Source organism: Neovison vison, chromosome 7, assembly GCF_020171115.1.
Source record: "Neovison vison isolate M4711 chromosome 7, ASM_NN_V1, whole genome shotgun sequence".
Lineage (NCBI taxonomy): Eukaryota > Metazoa > Chordata > Mammalia > Carnivora > Mustelidae > Neogale > Neogale vison.
In genome coordinates this window covers 138,112,744-138,134,402 of record NC_058097.1, presented here as the reverse complement: position 1 = coordinate 138,134,402, position 21,659 = coordinate 138,112,744, and the positions used below count along the sequence as shown (strand labels likewise).

The 21,659-nt window shown below is 38.8% G+C and overlaps 1 protein-coding gene across 9 annotated transcripts in view; it reads right to left on the bottom strand.

Annotated features, from left to right (window-relative positions):
- PICALM (phosphatidylinositol binding clathrin assembly protein) overlaps positions 1–13,184 on the bottom strand; it is a 113,514-nt gene extending 100,330 nt beyond the window's left edge. For 3 of the 9 annotated variants that reach the window (XM_044258364.1, XM_044258366.1, XM_044258365.1), the window contains exon 1: positions 12,762–13,183. In XM_044258364.1, the coding sequence (XP_044114299.1) occupies positions 12,762–12,891 (130 nt within the window). In that variant the 5' untranslated portion in view covers positions 12,892–13,183. Of the gene's footprint in view, positions 1–12,761 lie in introns of all 9 variants that reach the window. The other 6 variants (XM_044258369.1, XM_044258371.1, XM_044258373.1 and 3 more) reach the window with 3 other exon arrangements.
- Between the last annotated feature and the right edge of the window lie 8,475 nt (positions 13,185–21,659).

The following is a 21,659-nucleotide window of genomic DNA, read 5'->3' as shown; positions in this document are numbered from 1 at the left end:
CCGAGGGTGGAAAAAAAAAGTCATGCAAAATAATTAGCTCTTAGGTCATTAGGTTTACAAACAAAGTAAGATTTACCTATATTTCATTTTTCAAAAGCAAATTAATTTGGATTTTCACAGACAGTTCACCACAGAGTTCTAAAACCAGGAAAGGGCATAGCTTAAGCGGGTAGTAGGAAAAAACCAATTAAGGTCATTGCTTGGCTCATTCAACATAGCTTATTAAAGTCATATACTTCACTTCTGGGTATCTTTATTTGCACTTTAAATGTTTTACCAATGTTTAATAACAAAGCACACAATGCTTAGCAAACAAGGCCTTATGGCATTCTGCTATGAGATGTGGACTATCACAGATAACACTAAGTTTAAAATCAAGGACTGCCTTGGAATTCACTTTTAATAATCACACATAAGCAAATAATAATTATAAAAATCATGGAAAGAAAAGGAAAGAAGAAAACCCAAGATTTGACTATTCTGAACTCATCTATTTGAAGTTAAATATACCAATTATAGGTAGGTCCTGCAATGAGTAATATTTTACTGTGTTAAACTGCTTTAATATTACATAATCTAACTCTGGAAGTTTATTTCCCAACTTCCATATCTCCTCACATCTTCAACCAATAAAGAATTTACTTCATCATGGAAACAGAAAAAGTTTAAAGAACCACTACTCATAGCAAAGACTATTACTTCTACAGTAATCATCCTCTTCCTTTATTTAAAAAACCCTAACTCCTGTTTAAAAACATGTTAGAACCCTCCCCAATGAAAATTTAACTCCCCCTTTAAGTTTTTTTTATTATTTGTCAGAGAGAGAGTGAGAAAGCACACAAGCAGGGGGAAGCAGTAGGTAGAGGGAGAAGCAATCTTCCTGCTGAGCAAGGAGCCCGATGTGGATCTCGACCCCAGGGCTCTGGGATCATGACCTATGCTGAAGACAGACCCTTAACCAACTGAGCCACACAGATATCCCTCATTCCCCCTTTATTCATTCAGCATATTTTTAATGCATACATGCTATATGCTGTTTGTAGCACAGTAAAGACAACACTCAAGGGCTCTTTAAGAAAAAATTGTATATACAGAAGCTATAAATGACAACAACATAGTGTTTACAGGCAAGTACAAGATACTATGGAAACATAAACACTATTTTGTGTAGACAAAAATAACTGCTTACTGATATGCAACTAAATATTATCTCTCCACATATTTGAAAGACTATATTGAGAATCTTAAAAAATCTTTCAAAAGAAGGGAAAAAAATCCTTAATTTCCCTTAATTAACCTTCCCTGCCTTCTCACACTATATATAAAAATTAACTCACATTTATTCAAACCTAAACATAAGAGCTAAAAACTATAAAGCTCTGTAAGGGTAGTTTAGGGATAAATCTGAATAATTTTAGATTAGCCAGGTTTCTTAGCTATTATACCAAGAACACAATCAGGAAAAAAAAGTTGCAACTTCAGAATTTAAAATGTTTGTACATCAAAGGGCAATAACAAAAACAGTGGAAAAGCAAACCACAGGATGGGAAAAAAGGATTTCCAAATCATATGAAGATCAAGCATCTGGAAAATGTAAAGAACTCCTCTAGTATTCAAATATATGAAGAATCAAATTTAAAAATGAGCAAAGGAGGGTCGCCTGAGTGGCTCAGTGGGTTAAAGCCTCTGCCTTCAGCTAGGGTCATGATCCCAGGATCCTGGGATAGAGCCCCACATCGGGCTCTCTGCTCTGTGGGGAGCCTGCTTCCTCCTCTCTCTCTGCCTGCCTCTCCGCCTGCTTGTGATCTCTGTCTGTCAAATAAATAAATAAAATCTTAAAAAAAAAAAAAAAGCAACAGATCTGAAGAGACATTTTTTTCAAAGACATACCAAGGTCAATAAGCACATAAAAAGATGCTCAGCATCATTAGTGCTTAGAAAAATGCAAACCAAAATCACGTTATCACTTAGCACTGATTTATAGAATGGATAGAATATAATTTTTTTTAGTTTTCAAAAACCTGAAAATAGTTAAGTGTTGGCAAAATGTAAAAAAAAAAAGAAAGAAAGAAAGTTTCATACACTGCTGTTAGGAATGTAAAATGGTACAGTGGCTATGGAAAAAAGTCCACTCAGTTCTCAAAAAGTTTAATATAATTAACTGTATGACCTAGTAATTCTTCTCCTAGGTGTACACCCAAGAGAACTAAAAACACATGTTCACACCAACACTTGTACAGGAATGTTCATAGCAGTATTATTCTTAATGGGTTTCAAAAGGTAACCAACCCCAATGTCCATCAATGGATGAATGGATAAACAGAATGTGACATATCCACACAATGGAATATTATTAGGTTATGGAAAAAAAATGAAGTACTGTTATATGCTAAAACATAAATAAACCTTGAAAACTAAGGGAAAGATGTCAGTCATAAAAGGCCACATGTGCATTCCATTAACATGAAATGCCCAAAAGAGGAAAATCCATAGACAGAAGGTAAATTAATGGTTGCCAAAGAATGAGGGTAGGAGGAAAAAAATGGAAGTGATTGCTAACAGACATGGGATCTCTCTTGAGGGCAATGGAAAATGTTTTGGAATTAGTGGTGATGGCTATATACAACACTGAATATAACTACAAACCACTTAACTGTATACTTTAAAATGGTGAATTTTATGTTATGAATTACCTCTCACTGTAAAAATTGCAGAAAAAAATCAATCTGTCTTATAACCCCCTTTCTTACATTGGATTTGGATTAAACAATATTTCAAATTTTTCAGTATCCCGCATGAATCAGATTTCTGCAAACTGTTTCAAGTACATCAAAAAGGTCTGCTGGGGGGGCGCCTGCGAGGCTCAGTGGGTTAAAGCCTCTGCCTTGGCTCGGGTCATGATCCCAGGGTCCTGGGATCGAGCCCCACATCGGGTTCTCTGCTCAGCGGGGAGTCTGCTTCCCACTCTCTCTGTCTCTGCCTGCCTCTCTGCCTACTTGTGATCTCTGTCTGTCAAATTTAAAAAAAAAAAAAAAAAAGGTCTGCTGGGGCACCTTAGGTGGCTCAGTCAGTCAGGCATCTGACTCCTGGTTCCGGCTCAGGTCATGATCTCAGGGTTGTGGGATTCCTGGAATCTGTTTGAGATTCTTACCCCTCCCTCTCACTCTGCTCCTCCTCCTGTCCACATGCATGCCTGTAAGTGCCTGGTCTCTAAAATAAATAAATAAAATTTCTCTCTCTTTTTTTTAAAGGGGGTCTGCCAACCCTGTGTGAACGATGTGAATACCATCCTGCTGCTTAGTTTTGGGCATATACTTGAATTACAATAAGATTTTCACATATTAGATGTATTTAAAATACAGTGTATTCATATTTCTTAGGCATCCACAAGATAAATGATTATTACAACACATAAAATTTTTAACATTACATACATATACCACAACCCTTGTTTGGAGCTTAGTGTCTTATGAAGAGATCTATAACCACTAGAAACACATACATTAAGTATAAATATGAAGTCACTTGTACAGTATGCCTACAATCTTTAGTGAGAGAAGAAATTTGGTAAGTAATGCTAGCTGCTTCAACCACCACTTGGAAGAAGTGTCCCTTGAGTAAAATCAGAGCCCCGTGGATGCTTTCAAGTAGTAAGTTTATGACTACAAATATCAGCACCATTTTGGAAATTACTGCTAGAATTCCAAGTGTTCAGAGAAAACTTTCAGCAATCCCCACTTGCCCCTAGAATCAACTTACAGCTGAGATGGTGGTCCTACTAGCATTCCATCACTACTCCTCTCCAACGCTTGCCTCCTATCTCATAAAGATTCATTCTAAAACAAAAAACATTAAACTAAAACATTCATTCTTACTTTCCTTTTGCATTTTGACATTATTAAATGTACTTTATCCTTCCTGACATCTAAAATGAGTTTACCATACAGTTAGTACTCTGGAGACCCCCTGCACACAGACTACAATACAATACCTCCTGGAGTTGTATGAGGAAGAAAATCTGATAACCATTTCAAATCTATTGCTGGTCCCCTGCTTAATTCTTAAATTTCTACTTTTAAAAACAGATTCTCAAAAACATGTCTCAATACAGTTTTACTGCAATCCCCATTTTTTTTCTGAGACAATATCTTGATATCATCTACTATTTCAACCAAACTAACCCTCTTAATGCCTTCCTGGGCTCCATGAAACACAGCAATCTTTTATATTTTTAATCAGTGCCACCAACTTTTAATTTTGAAATCAGGTAATTACCATTCACGCCAACTAAGAAAATACTATTGAATGTTTATACCAACAGATCTCTATACTGTGTCTCAAAGTTGTTCATGGAATAGTCTAACCTGTGAAGAGAGATTATGTGTAATCATCCAATACTTACTGAGCACCCACAGATCACTGATTAAGTACTTCAAGAAGAGATACAGAACAGTACAGAAAAGTACAGTTCCTATTCTACAGAGAAAACACGGATGAGCCCAAAACATATATAAAAGCATGATACCAACTATAGTTTAAACAAAATTACACAAGACCAGTGCTCTAAACCCTGAGCTATAGAGCCAATTTAAACAAAATTATAAACTTTAAATGGTGATAAAAGGTTGGAATGACAGGACCAGGGGGAATTATTCAATAATGTCTTTAGAAAAAGAAGGTACTTTAACTATGAGTGTTAAGGAACGCAAGTTAGTTTTTAAAACGTTTAAAAGGAGGGAGGTATCTATTTTGACAAAGAAAAAACTATTTTGTGTCCAAAGAATGGTATATGCAAAGGCTAATAGTCTGGGGGTCAAGAACTTACTTTAGGGTGGGAGGTTGGGGTACCAGGTGGTGGGTAATATAGAGGGCACGGCTTGCATGGAGCACTGGGTGTGGTGAAAAAATAATGAATACTGTTTTTCTGAAAATAAATAAATTGTAAAAAAAAAAGAAAAAAAAAAGAACTTACTTTAGCACAATTGGTAACTAAAGTGCATGGCTGAAAAAGAATAGCTTAGCTGTTTCTAAAAAATAAAAAATTTTTAAAGGTGAGGAAAAATGGATCAGGAGTCCCAATTAATGGACTTTATTAAGACTTTTTAGGAAAAGAATTAGTAGACTCTTTTTGCTCCCAGCAGTCTCCTTTCCAAGTCACATTGCACTTTCCTCCCAATCTACTTAACAGTGTGACATAAAGGATTAATGCCCCATCTTTTGCTCAAAGTCCACCTAAGGATGGGTCACTATTACCTGCCAAGAGTTTAAAGGACCTCTTAAATCTACTTCTGCTGAGTATCCTTTTTTCCTAACATACACTCTTCCTTGGGGTTACATTTACTAGTCTCAGAACCTTTCCAATCTTAAAAATTGAGGACCCTGGTAGGATTTGGTTTATGTGGATTTTCTCTATCAGTATTTACTGTGTTCGGGATTAAAACTGAAAACTGAAAAGTCATCTCTTAATCCTTTTTAATATAATAAATCTCATTCCATGTTAACAATTTTTTTATATTTTATTTTTTTATTAACATATATTATTTGCTTCAGGGGTACAGGTCTGTGAATCACCAGGCTTTCAACACAATTCACAGCACTCACCATAGTACATACCCTCCCCAATGTCCGCAAACCAGCCAACCTATTCCTCCCCACCTACATGTTAACAATTTTCATGAAAAGTAACTATATTTTTCAGAACTAAAATTTATTTATTTATTTGACAGACAGAAATCACAAGGAGGCAGGGAGGCAGGCAGAGAGAGAGGAGGAAGCAGGCTCCCTGCTGAGCAGAGAGCCCAATGTGGGGCTCGATCCCAGGACCCTGAGATCATGACCCGAGCCGAAGGCAGCGGCTCAACCCACTGAACCATCCAGGTGCCCCCAAAACTAAAATTTAGAACAGTGGTACTGTTTTACCTTTTTGCAAAACTTTTTACTATCTGGATTAATAGAAAACTGTTGGATTATCATATCTGCTACTACATTCAATCTTGTTGCAATATCAGGCCCTAGAAACTCTACTGTACACCCATGAAAGAACCAAAAATGAAAAAAGGCAAATAATGTCTCAGTATATGAATACAGTTTTGACCTCACAAATAAGCTGCAAGGGGGGCATCTGGGTGGCTCAGTGGGTTAAAGCCTCTGCCCGCAGCTCAGTTCATGATCTCAGGGTCCTGGGATCAAGCCCCTCTTTGGGCTCCCTGCTCACTGGGGAACCTGCTTCCCTTCCTCTTTCTCTGCCTGCCTCTCTGCCTACTTGTAATCTCTGTCAAATAAATAAATCTTTTAATAGAAATAAAAAATAAACAAAAATTTAAAAATAAGCTGAAAGGGTCTTTGGAACTCCCCTAAGTGCCAGGACCTCATTTCAAGAACTACTGCCATGGATAAATGAACATGGTTTACTCATTCTCTGGAACAGAAAAGCATTACTAAAACATGCTAGACCATCTGAACTCAAATCCTAGTTCTCCTCCTTCTGATTATGACCTTGAACAAATTACTGAACTTCTCAGCACCTTAGCTGCTTCTTCAGTAAAACAGTGATAATAATAAAAACCTTGCTCACAAAGTTGTTGAAAGAAATAAAGTTAATAAAAGTATTTAGTACAGTGAGTGCCCAACACAAAATAAACACAAATAAATATTATTAAATAAATATAAATCAATGCATAAATACAAGGATTTTGTACTGCCATTACATTCTAGTATAACTTAAAAAATCCTTAATACTGTATTCCCATAATCTAGCAAATTACAACTCTAAACATGTTAATATAAAAATTCAAGTTCATCAGAATTCCCCTCTAAAGAATTATCACTCGTAAAATCTGACTACCCAGAAATGTTTCTCCATTAAAAGAACCATATACACAATGAACATATAAAACTCTAAAAGGTCAAATCCAAAAATTTCAATTCTCTAGAGAAATGTATAAAACAGTTTAACGGGGAACACATGGAGACAGAACACAAAGTAACGGAAATGCCACTTCAGCCACCAAAAGAACAGGAAGAGCAAATACTAAGGCTGTACTTTGAAAACCTAACCCTATTTCTTCTTGGTAGGCTCTAACCTCTTGCCAAGAAGCCTTTAAGTTTATTTTTCTTACATCTTTGATTTGAAAGGGGAAATCTTGAAACTAAGCATTTTGGAAATAAAGGAAACAGAAGAGAAGCTCTTTCTATGCATTATGTTAAACGTTTACATCAAATATTCTAAATGATAATCAGGGTCAAAAGAAATAATTTAAAATAATGCAATTCTGGCAATTAATTAGAAAAGATTACTTTTTAACTATTAACGTACCTTTAAAACATCTGATTAAATATTTCATAGAAGTGTTTTACAAATCAAATGGGGGGCGAGGGGGAAGCCTAGTTACCTCTTATGAAAGGTTACTCCTCATCTGCCACTCTAAATTTGAAAACACCTTTAAAAATTATTCAGATACATATACAGTAAACATGAAAAGCCTTCCTATAGGATTAAAAAATAGATGACTTGAATCTAATATTTTTTAAAATAACAAATCCATTAGTGAAGCCTAAGTACTTTTTGCAGACATTTTAGAATTAATTTGCTAATTATGAATAATGCAGCTACCAAAATGGTTATATATAAAGTTCTCTTCTGAGTTTCTCTTTTAAAGTACATACAATTCAGAAACTTAACTGTATATACCAAAGAGGAAAAAAATTACATTTGTGTAATTCTGCTACATACCTCAGGCATTTGACCTAAGTTGACTCCATTACCATTTTCTGTATTTCAGAACTATTAAAGACTAAATAGTAAGGGACAGAATTGGTTAAATAATGAAAAGGGAAAATATAAATCATATGGTTAATTCTCATAAGAAAGAATAATAAGGGGACGCCTGGGTGGCTCAGTTGGTTAAGCGGCTGCCTTCGGCTCAGGTCGTGATCCCAGCAACCTGGGATGGAGTCCCGCATCGCATCGGGCTTCCTTGCTCGGCAGGGAGCCTGCTTCGCCCTCTGCCTCTGCCTGCCACTCTGTCTGCCTGTGCTTGCGCTCTCTCTCTCTCTAATAAATAAATAAAATCTTAAAAAAAAAAAAAAAAGAAAGAGGGGTGCCTGGGTGGCTCAGTGGGTTAAAGCCTCTGCCTTCGCCTCAGGTCATGATCCCAGGATCCTGGGATCGAGCCCCACATCGGGCTCTCTGCTCGGCAGGAAGCCTGCTTCCTCCTCTCTGCCTGTTTCTCTGCCTAGCTGTGATCTCTATCTGTCAAATAAATAAATAAAATGTTTAAAAAAAAAAAGAGAGAAAGAAAGAATAGTAAGTCCACATGTTAACCACGAAACAACTGCTTCTTTAAAACAAGATCTATTTGGAAAGCCTCAGTTACTTTATTTCTAAACAAGACACATCTTGGGGCAGATTGCCCACTTAATCTCTTCCTCACATGCACCTTTTATTGCAAATCAGATCCCAGTTACCAGATACCTTTTCAACAATATGCCAACTAAGCACCCAATAGAAGTCATACATCAATACATTTGATTAAAAAGGTAATTATTTCAGGTACTTTTTGGTATTTTACATACATATTCAATGGTTATACAAACCACTAACCCAAATACAAATTCCATCTTCTACATATTCAACATATTCACAAATTCTTAACTTTCAAAAGAATTATTTCCACAATTAAATTTAAGCAGGGTATAGATTCAGCACACAACACACAAATCCCACATTATATCTACTACAGAGATACACTAATAATTGATGCTTCTTAATAAGAACAAGATCTTGATTTGTTCCCAAGATATAAAGCAGATGATGGATGGAATGAAGTGTCCCTGGAAATTAAGTGGGAAAAAATACGGATAAAAAAAAGTGAAGCCATTATTACCATTAACATAAATACTGTATTTCAGTGCAACATGTTAGAATGTAAACGCCCAAGGACAGGAAATTAAACAAATATATAAAAAAAATTTAAGTATTCCTATCAAAAAACAAAGTAAGACTAAAGGTTATGAAGTCAGATAATAATGGTTTTTAAATTAGGAATTTATAAATTTAAAAAATTGTGTTTTGGGGCACCTGGGTAGCTCAGTCAGTCAAGCATCCAGAGTCATGATTTCTGCTCTGGTCATTGTATCAGAGTCGTGGAATCAAGCCCTGTGTTGGGCTGTGTGCTGGCTGTGGAAGTTGCTTAAGATTCTCTCTTCGAGCTCTCCCTCTGCCCTTCCCCTAACCCTCTCTTCAAAAATAAATAAATAAATTAAAATTATGTTTTGTTTATATTTGAATAATTATGGATGTTTGAAGCATTCTATATCCTCTTTAAATGGAGTTAGAAACTACTACCTAAGCATATGGCTTGCCTCTCCAGTAGCCATAAGAGAGGATTAAATTAGGTAACAGTTAATAGTGCCTGGCAAACCGAAGTCCTTCCAATTTAAGGGTTGCTATTCTTCTACCTTGACTACAACCATTAGAGACCCGAAACTAAATGCAAATCGTGTTCATTTTAACATTTATGTTTCAAGTTGAACAACTCCTCACACTAGGGACCCTAGTTAACACTATTACCTACAGACACCCATAAGCAAGGCAAAAAATCTTTGTAAAACAAGTATATAATATAGTACGAATTAAGCCCTAAGTCGTAGATTGTAATAATCACTTCCTAATATGGAAACACCTTGCCAAGTACACAGAAACCTCCTCCACAGTCTAAAGGCCCATGGGGGGGGGGGGAACAGTCCTGGACATATTTTTGTTATACACTAACATTTAAAAAATGGGTGGCTCAGTGGGTTAAGCTGCTGCCTTCGGCTCAGGTCGTGATCTCGGGGTCTGGGATCGAGTCCCGCATCGGGGCTCTCTGCTCAGCAGGGAGCCTGCTTCCTCCTCTCTCTCTCTGCCTGCCTCTCTGCCTACTTGTGATCTCTCTGTCAAATAAATAAATAATATCTTTAAAAAAAAAAAAAAGAAGAAAAAAAATGAAATTGCAGGGCACTTGGGTGGCTCAGTGGGTTAAGCCTCTTCCTCGGGCTCAGGTCATGATCTCAGGGTCCTCGGATCAAGCCCCACATCAGGCTCTCTGCTCAGCAGGGAGCCTGCTTCCCCTTCTTTCTCTGCCTACTTATGATCGCTCGCTCTCTCTCTGGGTCAAATAAATAGATAAAATCTTTAAAAAAAATGAAATTGCTTTCACTAAGTTCAACTGATGAGGAAACAGTCATTCAAGATATTAAAACATGCAACTGATCTAAGCCCTCACTAGAAAGAAAAATTCCTAGAGAGAAAAAATTATCTCTACATTAAAGCCTGAAGTTCATGGTGTCACGACACAGAACTGTCTGTGAAAGCCTTTTCAATTTTCTGGAAGCATGTTAAAGTGTGTGGGTAGAAAGGTGTTTAGAAAAACCACTGATTGGCCAGTCTTCACTTAACATAAATTATGTCATTCTTAAAAACTTGTTACAAGGGCATTTAAAACTATTTAGGGAAAAGAGTATTTTAAAACCTTACTTTAAAGAACTAGATGAGTAGTAGCAACTTATATGGATTTAAAGAAAAAAAAATCACACATTACCAAGAATATTCAAGTTCTAAGGTCGGAGCTTACAGCAGTGGTAGAAATAAGAGCTACAAATGTTGAGTTTACTTTCCAAACCTAATACCATTTGGCATCTGCAGTAGCTGCTATTACAAGAGAAAAAGGGTAACACTAATAAAACACAAGCATCACCCTCCTTAGCACTTATCACTTTGAAGTCAGTTAGAGGAAAACAGTTCTTACAGTAAGAAGTAGTTTTTTCACCTATCCCCCATCACCAAAAAGAAAAATAAAAAACAATAAGAATTTAACAGTTAGGTCAAACCGTAAGATTGGCTATAGCAAACCAAGCAGTCACTTGAAGGGAAGTAAAGAGCCAAACTATCTACTCCAAATATCAGATAATCCAAAAAAAAAAAAAAAAAAAAATCAGTATGGTTTCACAATTCATTTTAAAGAATTTTCCATATATAAAAAAAAGTGTCAGCATTTAAATATATTCTACATTTTTCTAAACAGGCAAGGACTGAGAATTAAAAGCAGCCTGCACGACCAGTGCATTAGAGGAGAACCAAGCAGTAATGACTTTTTCTTTTTTTAACTTTTCCACAGCGAAGGAACCAGTCACAATGAATAATGGGTTTGTCTGTAGCAATAACTTGTTCTAACAGCACTTCATGAGCAAACTATCTTGGAAGACTTCACATTTTGTACATTTTTCTTTAAAGTGCAGACCTTACAGCCAAAGCCCAAAAGAGAAATCAAAACAGGACTCACTGTCAGGGAATTCCCTTCCAGGCCTTGCTCACTCTTGCTCCAAACAGTAAAGCAAAGTTACTTTCGTGAGAATAAGTCAGTCAGGCAAATGTGTCCAGCTGCCATTTTAAAAAGGAACTTATTACTGTGCCTATTTCCCTAGGTTTTTTTTCCCTGAAAAGTTTTAGGTCACTCCACTGAGTCAAACCTTGAGTAATCCACTGAGCTTTGTACCTCCAGGTAAAGGAAAGAAAAATGAGGATATTACAAGTGGCTTCCAGGTCTGGAAAAAGTTGGGAGGAGTTAAGCTATGGTAATTGTATGTAAGTTAGTGAATGGAGTAATATTACACCGGATAAGAGAAGCTGGTTCCCCGAGAAAACCAGCTTAAATTAAAAAGGAGTCAAACTCAAGCATCATCAATCACCTTTTTAGCATTTTCAAAAGAGATGCAGGTTATTTGTAGGTTTGATACTAATCCATTTTTTATCCCAATAATCTACACTTCATACTCAACCTTCTAAATTCAAACCGCCAGGGTTAACAGTTCCAGGAAATGATACCACTATCAGCCAATCCTTCTCCAGACCCCATTAGAAAAAGAAACACGGGGGAGAGGGGGGCTGACATTCACAACTTATCTAAAAAGCATGAAAACAGAATGATTAAATGCCACCAAAGGCAATTAAAAATCCCAACTTCCCATAGAGCCTTCCCTACACCAAACGGAGTACCTTTACTTTCATTACCCCAAAGTAAGTAATCTGGGCTAAGAATCGGATAATGAGTCTGATGTGTCCGACACAAAATGAGACGAAGGAACCGAACTGAAGCTACAGAGGCAAAGAAATGTCACCCAAAGGGGAGAGGAAAGCTGGAAGAGAAACCCGAGAAGGGAACGGACAGAAGAGACTTGACTAGTGGAGCAAAGGAGTGGGAATCACTTCAAGGGAGATAGCTTTCAGGACTGCGGAGAAACAGGGATCTAGGTCCACGGAACCGGGCGTTTACGGAACTCGAAGGCTAATGGGGAAACAATGGGGCGGTGAGACCGGGAGCAAGCCGAGAGACGCTCAGGAGAGGGCGACTAGGCAGCAGGGGACGGGGGTGGGGGTCGTATGAAAGACAGAAGGCTGCAGTAGACAGAGGCGGCAGGGAGGTGAAAAGCTACGTGGAGAGGCAAGTTGGTCGAGTGTGATGGGGTTTCGTGGTGCACCGGGCAGGAAAGCGAGGGTCTTCTAGGTACCCGGGGGTGGGGGAGTGGCTTATCAAGGATTTTTAGACAGGGAACGGAAGCCGTGAAGGCAGGTGTGATGGAAGCAAAAAGCACACACCTCGGAGCAGCACAGGACCCGCCGTGCCAGACAAGACGACGGGAAGGAAGAGGTAGCTGAAGGGGTAAGAAAAGAGGAGGGAAGAACGCGGGTCGTAGGGACAGAGGCCGTGGTCGGCTTCACTCACAGTCCAGGTGTTTTTTCTTGGGCCCCATGATCTCGTGGGTCGTGGCCTTGCATACTGTCTTGGATACCGCGGAGCCGGTGACACTGTGCTGAGCGGCGGTGATTCGGTCCGTCAAGCTCTGGCCGGACATCTCTGCGGCGCCTCCGCCACCCCTCCCGCTTGGCAGCCGGCGGGGACTGGGACCCCCAAGCGCCGGAGGACCCCCACCCCCCACCGCACCCCCTACCCCCACCGGCTCCTTCTCCGCCTGCCGGCCTGGGGCGGGGCTCAGGGCCGCGCGCTGACACCCAGCCGGGAAAGAACCGGCTCGTGTCACCCGCGGGGTCAGGCACGGTGTCGGGCACTCCCCTGCCCCCGCCTCAGCTCAGCCCACCCCTTCCCTGGTCAGCTGGAGCCGGGCAGGGCAAGAGGGACAGGCAGCTGCAGGAAAATGGCGGCGCCAGGCTCCTCCTCGGAGCTTTCCGGGCTGTCTCGGGTCACGTGACTCGGGCGCCGCCCCTCCGTCTCCTTCTCCCGCCCCTTTTCCTTCCCTTTCCTCTTCGACGCCCGCCCTCCCTCGCTCCGCGAGGGAAGAGCGGGGCGGCGCCCGCGCGTTACGTGATGGAACCCGCCCGGCGGGCGCAACAGGAGGCCCGCCCGGGGGCAGTGCGCTGCGGGCCGCGTCACGTGACGCTCCCTGCCAACAGGTCGCCCCAGGCGGAACGCGGGGGTCACAGAGGGGAGGTGAGGCGGGGGAGGGGCGGCGAGTCCCGCGGGCCGGGGGCGAGCTAGTGAGTGGCGTCTGTTTTACCTCTCTCCCACTCCAAGGGTCTTCTTGTTGCCTGTGGTTGAAACCAACGGCTTGACAAAAAGGAGGTGCGGCCACCTTCACGGCTTGGCGTGGGGAGGGGGCTGTCAGGGCTCCGGCTCTCCGAACTTCAGTGGCTGAGTCAACATTGTGTTGAGGGATTCCCGCCCCCCAAAGCCGTCCTCCTGGTTTTAAGGAAAAAGAAAACGCTTCAGTTGGCCCATTTTCTGAGCCTGGCCAGCAGGCCTCTCCCTACTGTGAAAACTGTTGAAGCTCTCACTACTTACTTACCCCGGGAGTGTTGGGTATGGTTTTTGTTGGTTCGGTTTTGTTTTGTTTTTCGCATTTTCTTGAAAGACTTGGAAATGTCACCGGTTTTTGTTTATCTCTCCTATGAAAACTCAGACACGCTACTGCTGAACTAAATTTAGATACTAACCGTCCTGTATTCTTTCTCTAGGGTGTCAAATAGGACAGGAAACGCATAACTTCACTGGAATTTGAAAAGGGAAGTAGTAGGATGATGTCAACAGAGATTAGCTTGACCCTACAAGGCTCACTGCGGAGGTGATTAAAGGTCCAGACCATAGAAGGAAGTGAGAAGGCTGGTAAATAGAGAAGTCCCATTCAAAGAATTGAGACATCACTACCTGCCGTCTCCCCGGGTTTAGTTTTTCCTTCCCTTTGGCCTTTTTTCTCTTGGGTGAGCCAGATTTTCAGGGAAAGGAGACACTGACACCTGACCTGTAGACAGTTTAGAGGAATTACTATATCCTGTGAATCTGTTCTGTGAGCCTTTAAAAATGTAATTAGGGCCACATTTAACTCAGGTTTAGGGATAAATTTTAAAATCTCTATGAGTGTTAAATTACCGTGATAGTCCTATGTAATCTTGCCACTTCCAAATGAAATGCTAACATACTCCAAAAGTCTGTGTACACCATCTGCCAGCCAAATCCAAAATTCATGCTTCAATCTGGTGACTCTCAGAAGATGCAAAGCTAATAGTTAACATTTTATGTATCATATCACAGATTTTGTGGTCTCCTCCCGTTCCCTTCCCCCCTTTTTTCACTATGGCTGGTGAAATTCTGCAGCACCATGATTTGCCAAGAACATACAGTCTTAAATCAGCAGGCTTCATCTTTGTCAAGCCAGTCCCAAATTTCACAAATTGGTAGTGACTTCCTTCAGTGCTTCTGCAGTCCATCTACAGTTTGGTGCCCAGTTTGCTGCCCCATGTCCATTGTGCGGTGCAGTCACCCAGTCCTCAAGGCATGTTGCATGCCATCCTTGCTGCCCTTCTATGGGTTCCACTGAGGGAATTACCAGTTGACCTGAGCATCTGCACTAATAATAATAACTCCTACTGAAGTTGGTCAATATGAGCATGGCATTTGGCTACCAATAGCTAAATATTTCAACCTCAGGGAAAATGTAAAAGTTACTCCTAAGTACATAGCAGGAAACTTGTATTTTTTGCACTACTATGAATATTAAAGGGTAATATAACTGTACATTTTTAGAGGATGCATTTTATAAGTTTCTGAATGAGTAAATAATTAGTGATCATTATAGAAGTTTATGTACAATGGTGAACTGAAAGATATGAAGAAATTTTGAAGATGATGGGAAAATATTCTAAGGATAGGAATTACTGATGGGCCTACCTGCCCTGTCCTATATCCTAAAGTTTTCTGTGTGTTCTACTTTCCTTGGTCTGTTAAAGAAATATCTTTACTTGCCTCATGGATGCTTCAAGCTCACTATAGCCAAAAATGATTTCTCTTGTCCCTGCCCATTCCATATCCCTCGTCCATGCAGATCGTCATCTTTGTTCTTTATTCCAGGAATGGCTTCACCACCTGCCCAGAAGTCCAAGTCAGAAAACCACGACTCATTCTTAGCCCTCCTTCTCTCTTATTTCTCTTACCCAGCCTAATCATCTAGTTATATCCCTCAAACCCATTTTCTTTCTAACACCACATCTATTGCCTTAGTTCTAGCTTTATTATCATTTATGATCTCTTTCCCATGTAGACTATTCTAATAACTTCTTAGCTGATTTCTCTCTCTCTTTCTCATACCTCAACTGTCCCATCCAGATCTTTCTGAACCTAAAATATGAATCTTTTCTTTGTATTAAAACCTTCGTAGCACCCCATGCACTACTCTAGAGGATAAAATTTAGGACTCTCAGTTTGACAAATAAAGCCTTTCATGATCTAGCCCCTACCTAAGTATAGTTTGTTGAGCCTTATCTCTCTCCAGTCCTCCACATGTAGTCCAGTTAGTGTCACACTACTGGGTATGCCATTCCGGTTCACACCCTCGTAAGTAGTCAGCAGTTTATTTCTGTTACTCACGTAGTATCTTACACATCCTCCTACTAATTATTTTTATAATTGTTTTATTGTGCTAGCATGAGGACAGAGATATCTTCTTGTTAATATTGTGGCTGATACATAGTAGACACACAGTAGAATGCTAGTTGAATGAATGAATGAATAAATGAATGAAAACACATAGAAGTCACCTATTTGGAAACACTACTCCAAACCTCTCATTGGATAAAACCTGCCCACTTTTTCACACTTACAGCATGCCCATTCTGTAATTATCCATCTGAAGGATCATCTTTATTTCAGTATTAGTTCATTCACAAAAATATATGTATTGAACACCCACTGTGTATCAGGCATTGTTCTAGGTGCTGTATACTATTATAACAATGAACTCATCAGCCCTTTGGGAACTGATAGCTCTTTACTTTGATCGCCAACTTAAAGGTCTATGTGCTTTAATTACAAATGAATAGAAACAAAGACAGAGGGAAAAATTTGAATAGCACTTGATCTTTCCAAGGCTCTCAAATGACAAAGTATGGTTTGGGGAGGTTGGTGTCTAGGGGGAAATGGAAACCATTTAAAACATTTTTTAGTGTCTTCTATGTGTTTGGAACACTTATAAATTTAATTCTCATTACTATAACTTTAAAATGGATTGTACCATTTAATATAAGGGGAAAGAACAAGTTTTAGGAGTTAAGTGCTTATATAATTTTTCTATATTTAAAAAAAATAGTTAAGTTTTAGAAGTACCAGAATTCCACAGATACTACAGTGGCATAAGCAAGATTTAAAAACTTGTCTTTCCATTAACTTTATTTATACCCTTTCACCAAAACGTGAAGCATCTATCAATACAAATGACATTTATTCAACAAATTCTTCTTGCCTGCATACTCCATGCTAGGTATTGCTAGATACAAAGATACAATAATGTGTAAGAAAAGTATGGTCTCTATTCTTAGAGCTTACAATATTTTAAATGGCAGCAGAAGAGAAATAAGTGAGGTGAACTTACTGCTCCTGAAGAATCTTGAAGAGGTCTAAACTTTGAAGTAAGATAGTAATAGAGAAAGAGAATATGGAAAACAGAATGAACTAGAATTTTTACTCTTTACTACTTCACTTATGCTCATTCCCAAAGCCAAACAATCTAGCAGTTTATTGTATTCCCACTCTTCTTGGAAATCAGAATTGTTTAAATTACAATATTTTGATATTCTGTTAGCTAAGCTGATAACACCTTGGCATCCCCTTCTTCCCTCATCTTTCTGTTTATATCTTTCTGTTTATGATGCTGCCAAATGAATTAAAGATCATAACCTTTAAAAGGTCAGGACTTTCCTTTAAATGTATCTGAGTTCTCTTACTAGGACCTCCAAGCAAATACTCCACTTCTAACTGTGGGATCCTTATTTACATTCTCAGCATACATACTTGTGATAATAATAAGAACATATAACTTTGTAGGTGGCATACCCTGTGCTAAGCACATTACATACATGCATTATCTCAGTTAAACCCTAAAACAACCTCATGACCTTAGCAGAGACAACTTTGTGTTCCCCAAAGTCTGTTTCCTTTACTTCACAACACACTTTATACTTCCCAGCCTCCTTTCTGATCAGTCAGGGTCATGTGACTGATTTCTGTCCAGTGGAATGTGAATAGAAATGATGAAACCCATTTAAGGCTTGGCCCACAGAACCTCTAGAACATCCTACACACGCTCCATATTCTCTTTGTTTCCATACTTACCAGCTGAATGAAAACTTCAAAGAGGAAGTCAAAACCACAAAATGCAAGAAGCCTAGGGCCCCAAATTGATCCTTGTGGAAATGTCATCCAAACATGGCGAGGAACTCCTGTGTTGGATTTTACTTGTTTTATTAAATTATGCCCCTGAAATTATGATGCTGTATTTTGCAGTAATTAGCTACCCTGCCTAATATACTTCTCTTCATTTTGCTGGTGAAGAGAAATTGAGGCTTAGGAAAAGTTAAGTATTGCTTAAATTTGCTCAGCTTTTAGGTGGGGAACTAGGAATAGATCTCAGGTCTCTCTGACTTTAAAGTTTAAACTCTCACTGCTTAAGTTTCTCATGATACTATTTCATGTACTTTTAAAAATTTCATAAAAGGGGGCACCTGGATGGCTCAGTTAGTTAAACAACTGCCTTCAGCTCAGGTCCTGATCTCAGTGTCCTGAGATCGAGCCCCTTGTCCGGCTCCCTGCTCAAGGGAGAGTCTGCTTCTCCCTCTCCTTCTGCTGCTCCCCCTCACTTGCATGCTCCTCTCAAATAAATTAATTGAATCTTTTTTAAAATAAAAATTTCAAAACGTTTCATACAGGCTTTAATAATGACTGCTTTACCTAGCATGCTGAAAAAGCAAATAACCACGGTGACCTCCAGTTTCTTTCACATATAAGATGCTCTCTTACTTTAACTTATTCCTGCCACATTTTCCTTTCTTTTGGGTGTATTAATTTTACGATTTCAATATGACTTACAATGTATTTTGACCTATATACCTGTTGAAAAATGATGTGTAGATTAGTTTTTAAGTGCCATCCTTCCCTTAAAAAGGAAGATTAACCAAACCTTAACCCTGAATCATCATCAAAACCATTAATTATGAAGCAGAATAAAAATATGATACCTGAGCTATTAAGATACCTGGGGTCCCTTCTTTGCAGTCTAAAGAGGCTGAATAAAGTACAAATATATTAGAATATGCAACACTGAACTAAAATAAGAATGGTTTTAATGTTAAAATTAGGATACTGAGTTTTGGTTGATAGATATCAATAACCTAAAGGAGATTTGGTAATTCATTTAAGACCATGGGAGAAGAAATGGATTTGGAGTTAGACACACTTAGGTTCATAACTCTGGACAAGTTATTCAGTTTCCTTAAATATAAAACATGGAGAAGTAGTACCTATTTTAAATAGTACCTATTCTTATCAGGATTAAAATAATGTCTGTAAAACACTAATATAATGTTTGACACCCAATAAATGTTGTCATTCAGTAAATAAAATCATTCAACATTTATTCAGAATTCATTATGGGCAATGCAGTCTGCTAGATTCCCAGGATACAGAGGTCGATTAGACAAAATATTAACAGAATGTTTTAAGTAATATGATAGAGATATACATAGACTACTATAAAAATGGAGAAAAAGGGCATTTAGTTCTTCCTGTAGGGATCAATTAAGATTTGTTAGGGGCAGTGACACATAAGTGGAGTCTTGAAGGATGATCAGGAATTGTGAGGGAATCAGAAGTTATTCCAGGCAAAGGAAAATCGCATATGCAAAAAAAGAAGTCATTTGAGGCCAGCAAATAGTTTGTTACTATTGTTTTTTAAGCAGGCTCCACACCCAGCAGGGAGCCCAATGTGGGGCGTGAACTCACAACCCTAAGATCAAGACCTGAGCTGAGATCAAGAGTTGGACTGGACGCTTAACTGACCGAGTCATCTAGATGCCCCAACTGCAGATAGTTTTATATGACCAAAACATGGTATGTGTGAGGTTTTTATTTGTTCATTTGATCAGCAAGTAATTAGCAAGCACCTATATATGCCAGATAGTGTACTAGGCCTGAAAACACATAAGTGAACACAATAGAAAAGTCTTCTGCCTTCTGGAACAGTATATACATTTAAGAGGGCATATAATAAACAGAGTGAAGAGAGCTGTGAAGAAAATTTAAGCAGGGTAAAAGAATCAAGAATGACAGAGGACTTTAAATTGGATGACAAGGGAAAGCTTTTCTAAAGAGATAACATGTGACTTGAGTGGATTGTGGGAGTCAGCAATGCAAATATTGGGGAGAATATCATTTTGCAGAAAAGGAACAATAAGTACAATGGCTCTCAGGCAGGAACAAGATTAACTTGTTTGCAGAACAGCAGGGCCAGTGTAGCGAGAGAAAGAGTGAAGAAGAGAAAGAGAACTAGGAGATGAACTCAGGAATGTGGCTAGATGGTGAGGGGCATGTTGAGGACTCTAGATAATATCTAGAGGTAGATGTCCCATGAGAATGGATAGGTAGCCCTAGATCTTTGGAACAAGCTGATGATCGCATGACGTAGGCTGTTTCTAACCAATACCACTGGAACAAGAATCTGCTGATTGCAGTGTTCTTCTACGTACGCATATCCCCTTGGCTTTTCATCTTTATCCTCTTGGCTATTTCCTTTCCCCTCTTCTGGACTGAGGTCCTAGATTATTGGTGTACATGCTTTTCCTTTATTAAATACATAGTATTCCCAAGACCTGTATCCTTGAAAATTACTGGACATAGGACATGGTTGAACAAACCCTACCAAATTAAAGGAAAAAAGAAACTTGTTTAGATAAGGAATATTATGTCTCAGGTCCAGTGTTTTTTTTTTTTAATTTCCAGTATAGTTAACATGTGGTGTTATATTAGTTAAGATGTAATGATATAGTGATACAACAATTCTTTATCCATTGTCTAGTTTTTAAAATCTAGGAATGTACCTTTGAAATGCCTTGTAAACTCCAATCATTTTTGTCTTAGTGTCTGTCTGCATTGCAGTTACCAGATATATGATCTTTAGAGTCTTAAAATTCTGCTGCACAGCCACTGCTACACTAGATGATTTACAAATGATTATCCAACAAAAAGAATAAGAAGACCTGATATTTACAGAGGTTAATAGGACTACTATGAAAATCTCAATACATTACTGAGACTTATTAAATATCAGTGCAGATCTGAATTGATCATCTTCCCAGAAAAATAATGGTCTTTCTTCCAGTTTAGACTAAAGAATAACCAAAGGAAGGGGGACTGAGAAATGAAGCAAAAATTAAGAACGATCAACTGTCCTATTGATACGTAACACAAACAATTCTCTTAAAACAATTAGCTCTTATTGTGTTACAGTGTTAGACTCATGTGTTACAAGATCACAAACTGATTTAACTGTAACTGTGCTCAGACTCATATGTTCTAGTAATTCATTTAGTTTATAAGTTCTTATCAAACCCCTCCCCAAGCTAATAACATCTACTATAAAGACACCCTATGATTAATACAAATCCCCTCCCAAATCCCGTATCTTTCCCTAACTACCCGCTTTTGAGATATTATTGATATAAGGGGATGCTTCCCCTTATCAGCAACTTTAACAAATCCAGTTTTTATGATCAATAGGCTTTTGTAGTAGTGCTATGTTTCATTCTGTCTTTGGGTGAGCTTGTGCCCATAGATTGTGAAATTCACCAGTGCTTCCCAGTTGTTGTTGTTGTATTTTATTGAAGTGTAGTTGGTACATAATGTTACATTAGTTACCATGTACTATGTGTACAACATAGTGCTTCTCCAACTCTATTTTTATGATATGCTTGCCACAAGTGTAGCGACCATCCTACCATCTGTCACCATACCATGCTATTACATTACCATTGACTATATTCCCTATGCCGTACCTTTCATCCCTGTGACCTCTACATTCCATAACTGGAAATCCTGTACCTCCCATTCCCCTTCACCCATCTTGCACATCCCCCCACATTCCTCCCCTCTGGTAACCATCAATTTGTTCTCTATATTTAGAGAGGGTCTTTCTTCTTTTGTTTTGTTTGTTCACTTGTTTTATTTTTTAGATTCCACGTATAAGTAAAATCATATGGTATTTGTCTTTCTCTGTCTGACTTATTTCACTTAGCATAATGCCCTCTAGGTCCATCCATGTTGTCACAAATGGCACAATTCCATTCT